This window comes from Microplitis demolitor, chromosome 4 (assembly GCF_026212275.2).
Source record: "Microplitis demolitor isolate Queensland-Clemson2020A chromosome 4, iyMicDemo2.1a, whole genome shotgun sequence".
NCBI classification, from domain to species: domain Eukaryota; kingdom Metazoa; phylum Arthropoda; class Insecta; order Hymenoptera; family Braconidae; genus Microplitis; species Microplitis demolitor.
This window is the reverse complement of record NC_068548.1, coordinates 4156171-4175058: the sequence shown is the minus strand read 5'-3', so window position 1 is coordinate 4175058 and position 18888 is coordinate 4156171. Positions and strand designations below refer to the sequence as shown.

At 26.7% G+C, this 18888-nt stretch overlaps 4 protein-coding genes across 5 annotated transcripts; 3 read left to right on the top strand and 1 right to left on the bottom strand.

Moving 5' to 3' along the window:
- Positions 1-996: 996 nt before the first annotated feature.
- LOC103575852 (transmembrane protein 267) lies at positions 997-2922 on the top strand. Its single transcript, XM_008555820.2, has 2 exons — positions 997-1490; positions 2493-2922. The coding sequence occupies exons 1-2, from the start codon at positions 1212-1214 to the stop codon at positions 2817-2819; spliced, it is 606 nt and encodes a 201-aa protein (XP_008554042.1). The 5' UTR covers positions 997-1211; the 3' UTR covers positions 2820-2922.
- A 260-nt stretch (positions 2923-3182) lies between these two features.
- On the top strand, positions 3183-4971 carry LOC103575851 (uncharacterized). Its single transcript, XM_008555819.3, has 3 exons — positions 3183-3455; positions 3557-3681; positions 4694-4971. Exons 1-3 carry the CDS (start codon positions 3453-3455, stop codon positions 4872-4874), a joined length of 309 nt encoding a protein of 102 aa, XP_008554041.1. The 5' UTR covers positions 3183-3452; the 3' UTR covers positions 4875-4971.
- A 680-nt stretch (positions 4972-5651) lies between these two features.
- LOC103575849 (U1 small nuclear ribonucleoprotein C) lies at positions 5652-7193 on the top strand. 2 transcript variants are annotated; one of them, XM_008555817.3, is made up of 2 exons: positions 5652-5893; positions 6529-7193. In XM_008555817.3, exon 2 carries the CDS (start codon positions 6534-6536, stop codon positions 7038-7040), a length of 507 nt encoding a protein of 168 aa, XP_008554039.1. In that variant the 5' UTR covers positions 5652-5893; positions 6529-6533; the 3' UTR covers positions 7041-7193. The 2 variants fall into 2 exon arrangements, with proteins under 2 accessions (XP_008554039.1, XP_008554040.1); XM_008555818.3 differs by lacking the exon at positions 5652-5893 and adding an exon at positions 5945-6048.
- Positions 7194-9548: 2355 nt separating this feature from the next.
- On the bottom strand, positions 9549-15150 carry LOC103575848 (uncharacterized). The gene is made up of 3 exons (XM_008555816.3): positions 12592-15150; positions 11505-11704; positions 9549-11418 (listed from the first exon to the last, which is right to left on the bottom strand). The coding sequence occupies exons 1-3, from the start codon at positions 14795-14797 to the stop codon at positions 9631-9633; spliced, it is 4194 nt and encodes a 1397-aa protein (XP_008554038.1). The 5' UTR covers positions 14798-15150; the 3' UTR covers positions 9549-9630.
- Between the last annotated feature and the right edge of the window lie 3738 nt (positions 15151-18888).

Genomic DNA, 18888 nt, shown 5'->3' with positions numbered 1-18888 from the left:
ACATGTGCATTTTTTTATCTTTTATTTTTTTGTAATCGAATTGTTGAAAAAAAAATCCAAAAATTTTTAGTATTTTGTTAACTTCAGGATTATTAACTTTAGAGTCATAAAAAAAAAATATTTGAAAAATTGCACATAATTTTTTGAATTTTCTACCTGTGTAATTTTTAGTTTATTTTTTTTTTTCTAACAATTTATTATTTTTAAAAAAATCCAAAAATTATTAGACGTCAGTAAACTTCAAGTTGAAGATTTACGATCCTGAAGTTAGCAGAGAATTCAAAATTTTTTAATTTTTTTTTTTTTACATTTAAATTTGTAGAAAAAATAAAATAAAAATATGCACATGTAGAAAATTTAAAAGACTTCAAATGCAATTTTTCGAAATATTTTTTTTTTATAATTTATCCTTTTTTACAAAATTCAAAAATTATTAGAAGTCGGCTAATTTCAGTATCATTGAAGATTTTTATGAGCGAGAATGTGTCTGACAGTTGGAAATTTTTGAATAAATAAAAATTAATCAGAAATAAAAAAAAATTAAAAATATACACACATAGAAAATTAAAAAAACTCCAAGTGCAATTTTTTAAGAATATTTTTTTTTTTATAATTTATTTCTTTGAAATAATTTCAAAAATTATTAGACGTCATCTAACTTCAGTATCATAAAAAATTTATTTGAATTCGTGAAACTTCCCGCAAATAAATAAACATCCACGCGCATCTTATTGCGCATAAATATTGAATCCTCTTAATTCTAAAGAATCTTCTTTGTTTACTTATTCACGCTTTTATCAGAAATCATAATATTAGCATTTAATTTAAATATTTTATTTGAATTTATCAAAAATTCTTATTTTATTATTCTGTCATTTTTACTCATAACTGAAAAAATTCAAATTCATTAATCAAATTTAAAAAAAAATAACCCTTATTTTCACATTTGCATTAACAAAAATATATATTTTTTATTTTATGTATGATAAATCAGCAATTACTCACAACACTATGAATTTTATCTCCTAAAAAAATATATATAGTGATTCATAATTTTTCAATAGCATCCAACTCCAACAATGAATTTTCTCATTATTCAAACGATAGTTATTCCTCGAGGAAATCTAACCTAAAGAAAATACATTTTCACTTATATGCAAATAAATATTTCGCATAAAATATTTACATTTGAACGATAAATAATATAAGTAATGAGTTACAAAACAGTTAAAGTTATTGTATGTTTATTATTAGGAGTAATTTCAATAACTGGTGACAAATTAGTTGAATATAATGAAAAAAATCATTTATTGCGAGCTGTTATTGACAATCTAACTCATGGTTGTGTTGCTGGTTTATCATGGGCATTTATTGTTTTGTTACTAAATGAATCTATTGTTAAAAATATTATCAGTATTTTATTATGCGCATCAATGTCGTCGTTCATTGACGTTGATCATTTTATTGAAGCTAAAAGTTTTCATATAGATGTACGTTTTACTTTAAATTATTTATTTTTAAATGTCTTTTTTTCATTAAAAACTAGTCTACTAGACCAATATAATTTTGAATATTAAGTAAAAATTTAATTATTAAAATGAGTATGATTGTAGCAGACAAATTTATAAATTTTAAATAAATTAATTAATTAATTAAAATAATGGCATTTTAAAAAATGCACGTATTGATTTTTCATTTATCTAAATATGCATTTTTTCATTTTTATTCCACTGACATTTTATTTATTTATTTTAAAATTCAAAAAATTCCCGTCAGTTACATTCATACTCATCGACGTCGAATAATTTTCAGATTTCTTTAAAACCGATAAATTAAAAAAGAAATATATTTTGAAAAATTGCGCCTGTAGTTTTTTAAATTTTCTACATGTGCATATTTTTAGTTTTTTTTTTTCAAATTCAATTATTAAAAATACGAAAATTGTTAATTGTGTGCTAACTTCAGGATCATTTTTTAATTTATTATTTTAAAAAAATTTTTTCTTACTCTGAACTACTAAAAAAAAATTCCAGTTTAGGTCAAAGACCCAGTACCCGATTAGAGAACTAGTACTTGATCACTTCATGTATTTGTAAATTTATATTTAGTAAAATTGACTAAGTATAGAAATACGAATACATGAAGTAATCGAATACTAGTTCCCAGATTGGGTACTGGGTCTCTTACTTTACTAAGGAATTCTTTGGCGTAAGAATTTTAAAAATCATTTTTTTTTTGCTTATTTACTCGTATAAATAATAAATTCCAAGTCTATGAATAAAATTCTGTAAAAAATTTTAGTAGATCTGGACGTAAATCCTCTTGAGTTTTTGTTCCCTTGCATTTTTTTAGCTTCTAAAAATTTTTATTTTTTGTCTTTTAGCTTCCAGATAATTCATAAGACCCAAAAAATCATTTAAATTCAAAATTACCAATCAAATAAATAATAAACCCGTAACTAAGTGAATAATATTTATTTATTTACTTTATAGGACGCAATACGTCTAGATCACCGACCATTTTTTCACTGTACAACAATACCAATTGTTATTTGGTCAACATTTTTATTAGGATCAAAAATACTCAGTGATAATGAACTGAATTATTATGCATGGATTGTATTTACAAGTTTTTTGAGCCATCATATACGAGATGGAACCAGAAGAGGTCTTTGGTTTTTTCCATTTGGCTCGACTAGAAAAATTCCCTATTACTTGTACATAGTCATGACAATGTTGCTTCCGTTTTTTGTCTATTTTTTTATGAACAAACCTTCTAAAAAATTAATTCAAACACACGGAGCAATTAACGTCGCCTAATTACTATAATTAATGATTACATTAATGATTAATCCCTGTAACGAACGTATTTATTAATTTTCATTAAATTTATTTATTGTTTTCATATATTTTATATTTTATATAGATATATACAACCATTAGTTTCATATCAAATAAATTTTTAAAATTTATTTCCAATAATTAATGAATCAATTCGTAAAAAAAAAAAAATACACTTGTAGACAATTAAAAAACTATAGGTGCAATTTTTTTTTTATAATAAATATATATATATATATATATATATATATATATATATATAATATGAATCACCTAAATACTAATGACGAAATTGAGATGATAAAAAAAAAAGATAAAAAAATAAACGAAAAAAAATACAGCCAACTAATTATGATCTAAAAAAACGTGCAAAGAGTCATAGTTTACTGTATATGTATATGTATATATTCATATATATATATATACGACTTATCTATTAAGCCCGTAATGATAATGATAACAAATATATTGTTATCAAGTAAAATCACTATACGAAACATATTAAGTACTTCAGTACATTTATGAAGTTCATAACGTCAGTCTAAAAAAAATTTTTTAAGTTATATATTTTTACTAAGTGTCTATTTTTTATACTCTTTTATAAAAAATAAAATGGTAAATAAATATTTATATCTATATATATTTTTTTTATGGAATAACTAAATTTATATAATTTTTTACTGTATTTTTTTTTTTTTTTTTTTTTTTTTACTAAGGATAATTTAGAAAATTTACAGTTGCAATTATATATAGTCTGCGGAGTTGTTGCCTGCTGTCTTGTCTTGATTTTAACTTTGATAATTGTTCTTTTTATAAAAGTTAATGATTTATCACGCAATAGGTAAGTTACTTATAAAATATATGTAAATCAATTAAATATGAATTATTTAGATTCCTGGGTAAAGAAAATCACATAAAATTATATGGGAAAAATGACCTAATACAATTATATATAAATTATATATATTTGTGTATAGTTTTATATAATTACATATTATTATATCTCATTATATATGAATTATTCATAATTAGATATTAAGTGCATGTAATTATATATAATATTTTTTTACCCAGGGATTTTTTTGTATAAAAAAAAAATGAGAATACTTCGAAAAAATATATCAGTTTAGAAAATTGAATATAATTGATCATTTGTAGTTTTAAAAAGTTTTACTCTACAGTCAAATGAATTTTCTTTTTCTTTTCCTAAATTTTTCAGAAAAAATTCAAAAATTCAAGATATTCAGAGTAGAAATTTTTTCAATATTCCTAAAGTTTCGCATGTTTTTTAATGGTGATGGGATGAATATACCAAAAAGATTTGTTTTTGTAATAAATTATATTTATATAACTTTTTTTTTATCATTAAAAAATATAATTAAAAAAATCTGGGGCATGACGGGATACGTGAACAATTAGGATTTTTTTTAACTTTTGAAAATGCATACAATTAGTTTGCATTGCTCATAAATTTAAAGAAAAAGAAATTTTTTTTTTTTACTACTATATAAAATTTAATTTTAATTACTGAGTGTATGTTCATTGTATATATATTATATAATATATAATTATATATATTTTCATTGCATTTATATTTAATGAATTCATTAAGTTGTGTAATAAAAAAATTTTTTATTTTTCTAACATTTCTGTTAAGTTTTGTGTAGTGGTCCATTTTACCCTGGGCTATTGTTTTTACTCTGACATTGAGAATTATAATATTATAAAAAATGTTGTAGTATCTCGTATATGCCTGTCCCGTTTTTTAGGATATATTTATGTATAAAAAAAAAAAGAAATAATAATAAAAAAACTGAGTAATCGAAAAAAAATTTGAATTATTTAATATACAGAAATGGAACGAATCGAGACTTGGATACAGATTTTTGTTACTCAAATCCAGCAATAGTACCTGGTGAAGAATTATCAAGACGTGGTTACTCAATTTACCGCGCACCGGAAAATCCAATTATATCACAATCGAATATAAAAAATAAATATGGAAATTCGCGTGAATCTTTATCGAGGTTTTAATAAATTAATAAATCAATTAATTAAATTTATTAAGAAGCTAAACAATTTTTTTTTAAACTTGTATTTTCTATTTGAATATTAAATACTTAGTAAATTATTGTCACTTTTATCTGTAATAATAATAACAATAATTGCTAATAACTTTGTAATTTTATTATTTTTATAAATCACAATTTAATCAAAATCTGAAGACCATAAATAAATTATTTGTTTTCCTCGAACACGAAAAAAGAAAACAGGAAAAATGACAGTTTCAAATTTGAATTTCAGAATTTTCTTAAAAGTTTTGTCAAAAGTAAGTATCAGATTTTAAATTGTATCAGATTTTAAAAACTTCCCGCTAAAAAATAAAAAATATTTTTAAAAATGAAGAAATCATTTTCTAAATTTAATTATTTGTATTTACAACATCAACCCTAACAATATTTATTGTTACAAAAATCATGGGGGTAAATGTAGCAGACATAAGATAATTTTTTAACCATGCATAAAAAAATTAAATAATTAATACAATAAAATTTGAAAAAATTTATGTACTGATTTCTGAATTTTCTAAGCGTGCATTTTTTTATTTTTATTTTATAAATATTTTTTTTGCTCATTTGAAAATTTAAAAAATTGTCAAATGCCCGCTAACTTTATGGCTTTACAAAAATCATTTTAAAAAATTCAATTATAAAAAATAATCTTTTAAAAATTATCGCGCAAACAAATATAAGCATCTGATTGGTCTTTAAATTACACTAATGAAAATGGTTTATTATATATATATTTATATATATATATATTGACGCAGATTGAAAGTATGTAAAATTAATTACATGGAAATGAACTCTAACAAAAAGTGAACCCCGAATACTCCGATTCCGATGTCAATATCAGTACACGAAACACAATACACAAAAGTATAACCCAGAAAAGAGTGCAAATAATATACATAGAATATATATATATATATAAATAAAATAAAGTTACTATTTTATTACTTAAAATAAATACCTTATAAAATTAAAGCCCAAGTAAGTACACAAAAATTTTAATTATACTTGAAAATTTTCTTTTTTGTCGGCTTTGAAATTTTCAAACCGACTTCTAACCTCAAAGCTTTTTTTTTATTTCATGAAATCGTATTCCAGACGTCTGATAATTTTGTGTTTTTGTAAATAAATTATTTGTGAGTAAAATATAATTTTTCTTTTGAATTTACAAAAATATTTTTAAATTTCTTTACTAAAATATTTTATTTATTTATTAAAAACAAAAAAATATTTGAAGTCTGTTTGATTTTTTGATTCAACAAATACAAAAGAAAAAAAGAAAATTAAAAATATGCACATGTAGACAATTAAAAAAACTATAGGTGTAATTTTTGAAAATATTTTTTTTTTTTTCATAATTTATCATTTTGAGAAAATTCAAAAATTATTAGACTGTAGCTAACTTCAGTATTATTTTAAATAAACAATTTAAAATTCTAAAAAAAAAAAAAAAAATTTCAACACATGTTGAAAAATTTTCAAAATTCTATGGGTATTTAAAAATAATTATTTTTAAAAATGCGTACATTAATTACAAGAACAAAAAATTTTTGATGTCTGCTATTTATAATTTTACAAAAATTTATATTAATAATTTTTGTTTTTTATTTTAATAGAAAAAATGCCCAAGTATTATTGCGACTACTGCGACACATATTTAACCCATGACTCACCTAGTGTTCGTAAAACACATTGTCAAGGACGTAAGCATAAGGACAACGTTAAATATTTTTATCAAAAATGGATGGAAGAACAGGCGCAGCATTTAATTGACGCAACGACTGCAGCATTCAAGGCCGGTAAAATAGCATCTAATCCATTCGCAGCGAACAAGGGTGCAGCAATACCTCCACCACCTAACCTAGGACCCAGACCGGGTGTGCCACCTCAAGGACCGATGGGCATGATGCCCCCACCAGGAATGCATCCTGGCGGACCGATGGGACCAGGGGGCCCTATGATGATGGGCCCTCATGGACCCATGCCGCCGATGATGGGCATGCGACCTCCGATGATGGGACCTAACGGACCCATGATGATGGGGCCCATGGGCCCCATGACTCAAATAAGACCGCCAATGAATGGCCCACCTCCTCCTATCAGTGCTCCACCACCAATTAAAAAGTAATTTTTTTTATCTACTCTAAGGATTTATTATATGTATGAGTGTTTTGAAATTATTGTTTCAATTATTTTACATGAATTTTGTAAATTGATGAAATTTTTTTTGTTTTAATTTATATTAAAATTAATGAATAAATAAATTCATTCATTACCAACATTTGTCTATACTAATTCAGTGTAAATTTTTTTTTTTTTAATTTATATTATTAAAGAGGGTCTACAGTAAGTTAATAATAATAAACATTTGCTTTCAAATATACTCTTAACATCCCGTGTAAAAAGAGGGTGGCCGCAGACCGGGAGTATCAGGAAGTATCAGGGAATTTAATGCAACCGAGAAATGTCAGGGAATTTCGAAAAATATCTGGAAATTTAATTGCGACAGTTCAAAATTAAAAAATTTTTCAGTAATACACTAGTGTATTAAAAATGGCCGTACAAAAATAACAAAAAAAAAGCAAATTGCAGCTTATTTGTAAGTGTCTAGTTTTCAGATTTAGTTTTAAAATCTTTTTCTGCGCAACATTATATGTCATGTACGAAAAATAGTAAATAACAAGAAGTCCAGGTCCCTGGAGGATTTTGAAATACTAATCCATCTAAAAATATTTTACTTGGCTTAAATTCAAGGAATTATTTATCACATCATTGATACAGACTTCATTTTTTTTTTTTATTTATTAGGTAGCAAGTAATGAATATTATAGATTTTTATTATTCAACAGTAGATATATCATTTTTTAATAAATTGTACAATGTGCTGATCACTAGTGGATAGATAAATTCCTTCAAAAAATTCATGTATAATACGGTAGCTTGTAAAAGTCTAGATATCTGTGCTTTTACTCCCTCCTTTCCAAAATTAATTAGATTATGATGAAAAAAAAAATTCTCTCCAAGTTTGATCCTAAAAAATTTCGAAGTTTTTATGGGTTTCTATAAAATTCATGTCTTTAGGTAAAATAGTTAGATGACTTATTTTTTATATAGTAATTTTTGCTAGTCCGAATTAAAAATTTGAGAAAAAAAAAACACTCGATCGCTTAGATATTTATTAGATTTTGAAAATTCTTGGATGATTGCTCTTGAATTGAAGATTATAGACAACAATATCAATCAATAAATATGTTAGTCAAATAACATTACACGCAATATTTAATTACTCAGTTTAACGGCAGCAAGGGCAGAATGGAATATATAAATTTTTAAGTTCATAAAATAAAATCCAAATATTGTTTACTATTTAATTTCATGATTAAAAACTAAATAATTTTGTACGAAAGCAAAATTTTTACGGTTTGTAATTTAATAATATCGCAAGTTCTGCAAATCGAATCCTTAGAAAATCGGTTCATCAATACTTCATAAAAATATGATTTAAAAAGTCAGATTAAAACTCAAAACTTCAACTCATTTATGCGATTCTTCGGCGTAATGAATGTGACCGGTTTCAAAAAGATTCATTGCTGCTTTATCGGCTTTGTTTTTTAAGCTCCAACGTTTACGACTCATAAACCCACTGTAATATTTAAATAATAAGTCCTTTGATATGTATAAATCGTTGCCTAATGCGAACTCACGATACTTATAAGCAAATATACAAGCAGCTAAAGAATCTTTCGTAACTTCGTCAAATTCCGTCAGTCACTGTTTTTACTTTTGGAGCAATGTTCAAAAAATGACGGAGTTATCTGACAGACGTTTACAAAAATTAAAAATCAAACGAATTAAAATGTAGCGAATATAGCATTAATCAATAAGCAAACTGCTATTGCTGGAACACGGATTTAATTATTCGTATTGTTGTAATATATTGCATAACTTGTATGACTATATTCATTAATTGATTTTACTCAGTGACATTTAAATGATTAATGGATATTTAAAATACTTTTTTAAGAAGGGTAGAGAGCATGAGATATCTCACATAATTTAGGCAAAGTTTTCCATGTTAATAAATTATTTCGTTAATAAGATAATCTAACAGTTAAAAACCAATTTTTACAAAAAATTTTTTAAACCACTCTCCAAGTGTTTGATTTTCACATCTGATGTGACCAAACTTCAAACCGTGCAAATTTTGGTTTAACACGAAATTATTTAGTTTTTGAGAATTAAATTAAATAACAAACCTTTCTTGGTTTTTATTCTATCAATTTATAAATTGATTTATTCTACTTTCTGCCTTTGCTGTCCTTCAACTAAGTAATTAAATGTTGCGTGTCGTGTGTTGACTGGCATATTTATTGATTGATATTGTGTGTCGTTAAAATGATTGACTTTTTAATAAGGTATACAAAATTTGAAAAAAATTTTAATTTTTTCCGGTGGAATAAATTAAATGTAATTTTTATGAAAACTTTCCTTATTGTGTGATTTTCATAATAACCATATAAATACATTCAATTATTTACATATTAAGGTGACTATAAAATAAAATTTTTTTTTCCACTTTTTATTTTAATTATTGTAAGGGAAATGTAAAATTTACTGAAAAAATAAAACAAATAAATAATATATAATTATTTTTATTAACAACAAAAATAATTAAAAATAAAATAATATACACTCGTCACTATTTTCTACAGAAATAATCAATTCAAAACAGTTATATTTTTGCCCCTCAGCTCCTTAACAATATCCGTCCATAATTGTTCAATAACATTACGTTTTACATTACAACGGTCTCGTATTTTTTTAATTATTCCTTCAGCCCTATCATAGAATCCCTTCAATCCATGTTTCTTGGCTAAGTCAAGTGCAGCCTGTGCACGGCTTGCCAATTTTTCCCGTTGCAAAACCATGTGATTTATTTTCCCATTAACAATCAGAATATTGTCTATTTTTTTACTATCATTTGTTTTTTTCCTATTAACAATCAGAGTATTGTCTATTTTTTTACCATCATTTATTTTTTTCGATGGATTTTTAGTTTTATTTTTACTTAATTTTTTTTCACTCATTTTATCATCACTGCCATTATTCTTACCACTTTTTTTCTTATTTTCATCATCACCACGAACTTTTATAGGTTTATTAAAAATAAGAATATTCTGTAAATTTATTTCTTGCAATTTCTCTTTTTTTTTGGCATTCCTCGTTATCCTTTTTTTTTTATTCCTCGTTATCATTTCTTTTAATCCAAGTTCTTCTTTTATCGCATCAATCTCTAAATTTTTTAGTTTATTAACTTCTTTTACTCTATCTAAGATACGTTCTTTAGCGTCTGCGACATAAGCCGATAAATGGCCAGTAAATAACTCAAAATTGAACCAACAACAATTCATGTAAATCCACTGCGGTAATGAAGTATTCACTTCATCATCAGATCCTTTTGTCAATAATAAATTTAATAATTTTTCAAAATCTCTTATTATATTTTCTGACATTGGTATCAAACAAAAATTATATAATGACGATAATAATTTAATAAGACAACGACGTTCACCGACTGGACTTTTTTTCAATGGTACTGAAAAAATTTTGTAGTCATAATCTATTATTCCCCTTAATGATGAATTTGTTACAAAGCAATACAATTTATCGATAAATAAATTCAACATTTTTTCTTTTTTAACTGGCAAAGCATCAACAGCCGACATTTTATCCCGATCTACTGGACGTCTTGACAGCCACTGAATTATTAATTTTTTAAATTCAAATGTTGACATTTCTGATGGTGTTTTTATTTTTATCTCAACATTTTTATCATCAACCCGTTTTATTACCAGGTCAATTAAATATGGCGACGACTTAGGAAAATGTTTTGACAAAAATTCTGGCCGTAGTGATGATGACTCGTCGATAAATTCGTAACTTATATTTGGTATTTTGTGAGGTAAAATTATTTCGCTCGGCCAACCAGCTGATTCCAGTTCTCTGCTATCTGGTATATTTGTGTAGTGATATAAAATTATTTGACTATCAAATTCCGATGATAATGATGGTGATGGTTGAGTAGCTGGTGGTTCACAAATAACTAATTGATTGTCGGAATCAGCTGATGGTTCTGGCGCGCGATTTACTTCTGTAGGTTTAGTGACTGATGTTGAAGTTCTGGGTCTTGGAGGATAACCAGGACCTTCAGTGTAACTTGTAACAGAACAAGGAGATGGAAAATGTTGAGACCAACGGTAACGAGTACAGTTTGAACTGTCATGTCCGCGACGTGTGCAATTGCAGCAGCTTAATTTGTGAGAGGGTTTCAAAATCTTATTTGGTTCCGCGGGTATATTTATGGTGTCAGGTGTCGTTGTTTGATGATAACGCCGCCATAGGTCCGGACAATTTGTTTTCAGGTGACCTTTACTTTTACACAAACTACAGTATAATTTACAACAGTACTCACAAGTTTTACGAAATGATGAATATTTTCTTCCGCACTGAAAATAAATAAAGTATATTTTTATAATTAGCTACTAAAATATGATATTGAACGTTTAATTATGGATAATAAAAATATACATACAGTAAGACACATTTTTTGAGGACACCGTGGCTCAAGGTGTCCATTTTCACCGCACATGTGACAAATCAAGACTTTGCGTTTGTCAGGACACTGATCTCGCTTATGTCCATACTTTTTACAGGACGAACACGTGAGTTTCTTCGGACTCCCACGTTGGTATGTAATATCGGCATCAAGTATCGCCCAGCGATTTGGATTTCCTTAAATAAAATAAATTAATAAATGGATACATTGTTAAAAATTTGATAGATTTTCAATAATAATTTTCGTAGAAATTCAATGAAATTTATGTACCTGAAAATTGGAACGTTTTGCGCGCAACGGAAATGAAAAAAATTTATACATACTAGTACTAATATTAGATACTTATATTAGAAACATTTCCGAAATCTAGATCCAGATTTTTTACTTTTCATTTCCATTCCGCAAAAAAAGTTCCAATCATTGAGTACACAATTAATCAAAATATTGAGTTGGATTTTAAATTTGAAAAATTTTTAAAGTACAGTACATAACTAGTGATAAGATACACCTTAATTTTGAAATATTTGATATTACGGCGAAAATATTGGTTTTATCAGAAGAGTTTTTAAACACAAGTCGTAGGAAATTTAATTTTATAAAAAAAATGTCTCTTATGATTTTTTTAAACGACCAATATTTTCGGCGTAATTACAAAATTAAAATTCATAATGAGTATTCAAATTTTTGTTAATTACGAAAATCTTAATTTTGAAATTACGGCTTTTTTATTAGTTCTAAGAAAAAATTATAAGAGACATTTTTTTTATAAAATTAAATTTTGAACAACTTTTATTTGAAAAATTTTTTGATACAATCAATATTTTTACCGTAATTCCAAAATTAAGTTCATAATGAGTTGTCCCTGTGCTACTTGGGTTGCTAATAATTTCAAGTAATTTGCTTTAAATTTAAATCAAAATTTTAAAAAGTGTATTTGTTAGTATGCAAGTTAATTTATAATGATCTTCATATTTTATATTTCTAACTGATGTTAACTTGATAGCTAATAATTTCCTTTGAATTTCCAAAAAAATTATAAAACAAAAACTAAATTTCTACATACTTGACATTTGGCTCTGAATATCCCTGACGTCGTTCATAACTTCACTGTCTCGATAGTCGGTGTAAAAAGCCAGCAGCTGTTTGGGCATCGGCTGAGCCAAGTACTCCTCAAAAGAAACCTCACTAGTCTTTTCATTCCTGGGCAACTTGATAGGCTTCAAAAATTCATCTCTATTTTTACCCCCATCCTCCCGCGCCCTCTTCCTGCTCCCCGACGACGGGCTTTGATTCTTATCACCTTTACCCCCAGACTTGGGAGACCTCTTATCAGATCCATCATTAGTTTCTCCGCCGCTTATATTCAGCCTCATTGAAGTGTTCAACTCATCATTAGTCTCAGTATTTATTTCCTTCTCAATCGTTCTCCAGTTCATTGCTTCACTTTCAGTCATACTGTCATCGCTTATCAAATTTACTGATGACTCCCGTCCTATTTTTTTTAACTCTTCCATAGTCGGAACACTTTTCTGTACCTGAGAACAGTTCAATATTATATTGGTTTCAATCCAATTTTCTTCTTCTTCCTCCTCTTCATCATCATCATCATCATCATCACTATCATTTTGCTTCTCATTATTTGTCCCACTAGAATTTTCTCTTGATGATTTTGAATTATTCGAACCAGCAACGAGTGAATCAGTAGTCAAAGGTTCTTTTTTGTCATTCTTATCATCATCAGCAGCATCAGCATCAACTTTATTGTCATCATCGCTGTCATCATCCTCAGATTCTGATGAATCATTCAAATTAATTAATGGAGGCGGTGGTTTTGGCGGGACCGGTACTTCAAATATCGACTCATCAGAATCAGAGTCTGATGATTCTTCAGATTCTGATGATTTTGAATTTTCACGCTGACTTCTTTCAGCAGAGGCACATTTAACATTATACTTTGAATTGTCATCATCATTAATTTTATCAGTTTCCGTATTTTCTGATGCTGTCGCTGTCAGATCCTGAACATCATCAGCAAAATTACTCGTACTCTGACTATTGTCTTTATCCAGATCATTTTTATTGGCAGTGTTGTCATTCTCCTCAGAATTGTCATCATTTTTACTTGAATTGTCGTCAGTTTTTTCTAGATTCTTATCATTTATGATTGGGTCATTAATTTTATCAGCACTGGCATCAACGCTGCAACTGGTCTCAGTTTCAGCGGTCGGTTTATCAGGAACTGGTTCCTGGATGTCAATTATTTCAATAGAATCATTCGAATCATTGTCTTTTGATGAATCACCCGTTTGTTTATTGAACTCTGGATTTCTAGCAGCTCTATGTGGATTCTTACGAGGTGATCTGTAATTACCTCTAACAGAACGATCACTATTATTATTTATTCCTTTAAACGGAGGCGGCTTATTTGTTTTTTTCGATTTATCACGTCGTAATTTACGAGATCTAGGTTTAGAATTTTTCAATTCTAATTGTCTATGAGAATTTTTCATTTTACTTGACAATTTTATATAATCTTGTTGATTAAATCCTGAATTTTGATGCATTGGATTTGGTAAAAAATTACGATCGTATTGATAATTTGAATTTGGAATATAATCCAATGGTGGCAGTGATCTAGGACCGTAATCAAATGGTGGCATAGATCTGGGATTACGATCATATGGTGGCAGTGATCTAGGATCGTGATCATATGAAGGCAAAGATCTAGGATCGTAATCAAATGGCGGAACTGATCTATGACCATTATCATACGGTGGTAGAGATCTAGGACCATGATCATATGATGGCACTGATCTAGGAGCATCATATGGCATCAGTGATCTAGGATCTCGATCAAAAAACGGAGGCATTGATCTGGAACCACGTGCGTCAACATGGAACGTGGGATTCAGTGGATCTCTATCGGGAAACTGATGATTTGGTCTTAAATCATCGTAATAATTCCTGCGGATTCTTTCATTCCCACCAGCCATTGGTTCCCATCTAGATCTTCCTGTTGGCTTGATACCGTCTATCAAAGCACGATGTCTTTTAGGAAACATTCCAGTCTTTTTAGCGTAAGATCTTATTGGCTCGGAATTCAAATCTGGATTAATGTTACTGCTATCAATATTTAAATTATTTCTTACCGATGACGATGATGATGACGGCTCTGGATTATTTGTATCTGGATAAGTGTCATTTGAATAATAAATTTCAGCGTAAAGTCGTGCTTCAACTTCTGGGTCATAGTTATCGTGAGCATCCATTTTTTGAGGTTATTATTTTTTTTTAATTTTATTTCAACACAAATAAATATGTCATCACTAATTTTTAAATGATTTGAATTTAGACCAATTATTAAAATTAGTCATTTGTTTTATTATTATTGTAATTTTTTATGTTTTTAATTTTCATACCACGCGAGTCGAAAATATTTGTAGACTAAATTCATTTTTATACAAACTGCTGACTTTTTTTTGTGGATGATGATTATTAAAAAAAAAAAAAAAACACTTTTTAGAAGCAAATGTTTGATTAATTGATAGTAAATAATAATTTTAGATTTATTTTGTAAAATAAACAGTGTAATGTGCGGATGCACATGGCGTCGAGTTTGATAATAAAATTTCTTTTGGTGTTTTGGTTATGAAATTATGGAGGAGAGGGAGTTAGAGTGATTTAGTAGAACAGGTGAAGTGCACTGGCGGTAATTAGTGAGCATGTGACATTACCGACAGTAGATTTAATATCTGAGCGCGGGAATTGTAATTTTTTAAATTCAAACGAATTTGAATTTTTTTAAAAGCCCGCCAAAACTCATGATCCTGAAGTTAGCAGACCGTTAAAAATTTTGATTTTTTTTTATCAATGACTTAATTTAAAAAAAAAAACATAAATAAAACTACGCACATGTAGAAAATTTATAAAACTATAAGTGCAATTTTTTGAAGTTTTTTTTTTTATAATTTATTGTTTAAAAAAAAGTCAACAATTATTGGACGTCAGCTGATTTCGGTATCATCCAAAACTGGCTGACAAGAAATATTTTTATACTTTAAGGCCATTCTTAGACAGTGTTCCCGCTTAAAGTGCGTTTCCAAATGCACTTAAAGTAATTAATTTCTTAATGATTATTATCATTCGCGCGGTAAATTTAAATATTCGAAAAATAAGTCATTAGAAATTGTAGAAAAATTAAAAATCGTAAGTCAAAATAAAATGGTGGCAGAATATGATTGAAAAAAATTTTAAATATTAAAAAAAAACACTTGAGTGTTTGAACAAACCTTGGTGGGGAAATAATATGCAGAAGGGTATCCCAATACACTTGGAGATTTCAATTAAATTGCTCCAAGTGTATTGCAGCTAAAAAACGTCACTTAACTGCTATTTCCCACCAGACGATGCCAGATGATTTTGCTCAGGAACTAGGAAGGTATCAGCATCAGCCATCAGCAACACTACACTAGCACTGAACACTCAACACTCAACTGCACTACAGACACTTTGCACAATTTAAATTTTACAAACACTGCACAATATAATTAAACAATAACTATGAGCAAAAAATTGTTTGGATAATTACACGATGCCACTGCAATACTGTGCTTCAGTTTAAACGTAAAGAAGAATTTGGACTACTACTGCTATTGATCGATGATACTGACTGCCACTCATTAAACGTCAGTTTATTTTAGTATCATAAGTTAACAGACAATTAACAATATTTGAATCTCTTTTTTTAACAAATAAAAATAATACAAAAAAAAAAAAAAAAAAAAAATAAAAATATGCACATGTAGAAAATAAAAAAAACTATAGGTGCAACTTTTTAAAATATTTTTTTTTAATGTATTGGTATTAAAAAAAATTCAAAAATTATTAGAAGTTGGCTAACTTCAGTATCATGGATTTTAAATGAACAAAACGAATGACGACGAACGCCAGTAACTGAATAATAAAAAAGACTGACGATTTAATTAGTTGGTATTAATATTTTAAGTACCGATGAAATTATTGTCCCGAAATGTTTCTTAGAAGGTAGAGAATATTTAAAAACACGGGTTTTAATTTATTTTAACAAAAAAACAGTGAATTTATTTATTTAATCACGACGTAGACAATGTCCGAGTTATTGCAATGGCGATAAGCTAAAGTTTGACACAGAGCACTTGCGCAGTTGTAGAGACGGTTGGAACAACCTGCGCAATAGAGACAAAATAGACACGAGCGTGCGCAAAAACCAGTCAGTCTCCCGCTTCATGGCGGCTCTCATTATCTTTGTCTTCTAAACTCAGTAAAATAATTTGTTTAATTATCGTGTGGCGTAATTATGAACACATAAATCTTTTTAAATTATTTTTTATGTAATGAGAAATATTTAAATATATAAAATTATGTGTGTCAGTGAACGTGACTTGAATAATAAATAAAATTCAGTGCCGACTTAGTTCTCGTGTCGTTTCACGCCATGTTGGTTGTCGGAATTTAAATACACAAATAAATATTTAAATGATCTAGTTTTATTAAAAATATTATTTTTAAATTATTTTTGTGAATTAGTGATCAATTACTTGTATGAATTAATTTTTTTTGTGAGTGGTTATATCGTTAATTTATTTAGTTCGACACCGACGATGTACAAGTACTCGCAGCTGAGAATATAAATGGCGGGAAGAGTGAGTAAATTCAAAAATAATTTTTTTTTTTGTTCTGTAATTATCGTTCGTTTATTTACAAATATTTATATTGTATAATCCATTATCAATAATTTGTTATTTTTTTGTAACAAAATTGGAATACGTGCTTAACATTGTTACATATATATATATATATATATATATGTATATATATGTCGTTTAGCACTGATGGCAAAACAAAATTCAATACAACAATGCTCATTGTCTTACACTTTAATTTGAAAACATAAATTTTTTCAATTATATATATATAAATATATATATATTAAGTTACTTTATTTTTAGGCAACATTTATTTTCTGTTTCAAAAAATTGATAATTTATCAATGAAAAAAAAAAAATTCCCCCTGGAAAAAAAAATTCCCAGTGAATTAAAGACTTAACGCATTGGAAAATTAAATTTTCACGAAAAAAAAAAATTTCTCATCTTACTTAAATAAGAAGTCGAATTTTTCGATGCACCGAGTCTCTAATTTACTTAAAGAATTTTTTTTTCCATCGGGAATTTTTTTGTTTTGATAATTTATTAATTTTTTGAACTACGACTGAAAAAAATTTTGGCCAAAAATAAAACACTCATATATAATATATATATATATATATATATATATATATATATATATATATTATTTGAATATATAATGACTATAATTTTAGTGACATTTTCGAAAATTATATAATCGTCCATTTACGTTTACTTTTTTTTACTTAAATTTTTTTTTTGTTCAAAGACATATTTAATAATAAACATTTTTAGCACATCGATGGTAATTTTTCATACATATATTAAGCTCACATTAATTATATCTATTAATTTTCGCTGTTAATAATCTATAAATAAAAAAAATTAATTAAATAAATAATTAACGTATGCATAAATATAACATTGGCATATAATGCAACCAATATGTGTATATATAAGTACGGCATTACATATTTATATAATTATTAATAATTATTAATTAATATTCAATAATATTACACATTTATGGTTAGCAGTTTTTAAATTATTTATTATTATATTGAGCTAGGCCTTGTTTATCATTTTTAGTTTCATTTTCTCATAATAAAATTATTATTAAATTTTATTTTTTTCATATATCATTCGTCTAGATATCTATCGGCTTTTTTTCAAATTTATTTACTGTACCAAATTTAAAAAAAAAAATTATATAAAAAACTCACGTGAAAAATATTTTTCTTTGAATATTTTCAATAAATTAATTTTTTTATTAAAGAAGTTAAAATTTAATTCGTGGTAATTTTATTTATAAAAAAAAAAAAAAAAGCTGGAAATTGATTGGCCGTTAAGCCTAGATTCAAAATTTCCCGCCGTTTTTGAGCTCAAGATAAAAAACAGAAAAGTTAGAAAAAATCGAGACTCGCTGCCAGTAAAGACAAAAATTTTTTTCACACGCGACTTTTTTTGTCATGTAAATGATTTTTAAAATAATTTTATATTTTTTTAATTTATTTATTCTAGTAAATAAATTTTGGGTACAGCAAATTTATGAAAATTTATAATTTATGCAAAACTAAATTATCTATAATACTGACTCATTTTTTTTTTGACTTTTTAATAAAACAAATAAATTCAATTAATCAATTAATTTTTTATTCAATTCATTAATTATTCATTCTATTATATAATCATTGTC

Bases quoted from the DNA above. Each gene is read 5' to 3' on its own strand.
- LOC103575852 (XM_008555820.2), top strand. From the start codon at position 1,212: ATGAGTTACAAAACAGTTAAAGTTATTGTATGTTTATTATTAGGAGTA. The intron at 1,491-2,492 runs GTACGTTTTACT...TTTACTTTATAG, and splicing joins CTAAAAGTTTTCATATAGAT to GACGCAATACGTCTAGATCA.
- LOC103575851 (XM_008555819.3), top strand. The intron at 3,682-4,693 runs GTAAGTTACTTA...TTTAATATACAG, and splicing joins AATGATTTATCACGCAATAG to AAATGGAACGAATCGAGACT.
- LOC103575849 (XM_008555817.3), top strand. From the start codon at position 6,534: ATGCCCAAGTATTATTGCGACTACTGCGACACATATTTAACCCATGAC.
- LOC103575848 (XM_008555816.3), bottom strand. From the start codon at position 14,797: ATGGATGCTCACGATAACTATGACCCAGAAGTTGAAGCACGACTTTAC. The intron at 11,705-12,591 runs GTATGTAGAAAT...ATTTTATTTAAG, and splicing joins TATTCAGAGCCAAATGTCAA to GAAATCCAAATCGCTGGGCG. The intron at 11,419-11,504 runs GTATGTATATTT...ATTTATTTTCAG, and splicing joins CTCAAAAAATGTGTCTTACT to TGCGGAAGAAAATATTCATC.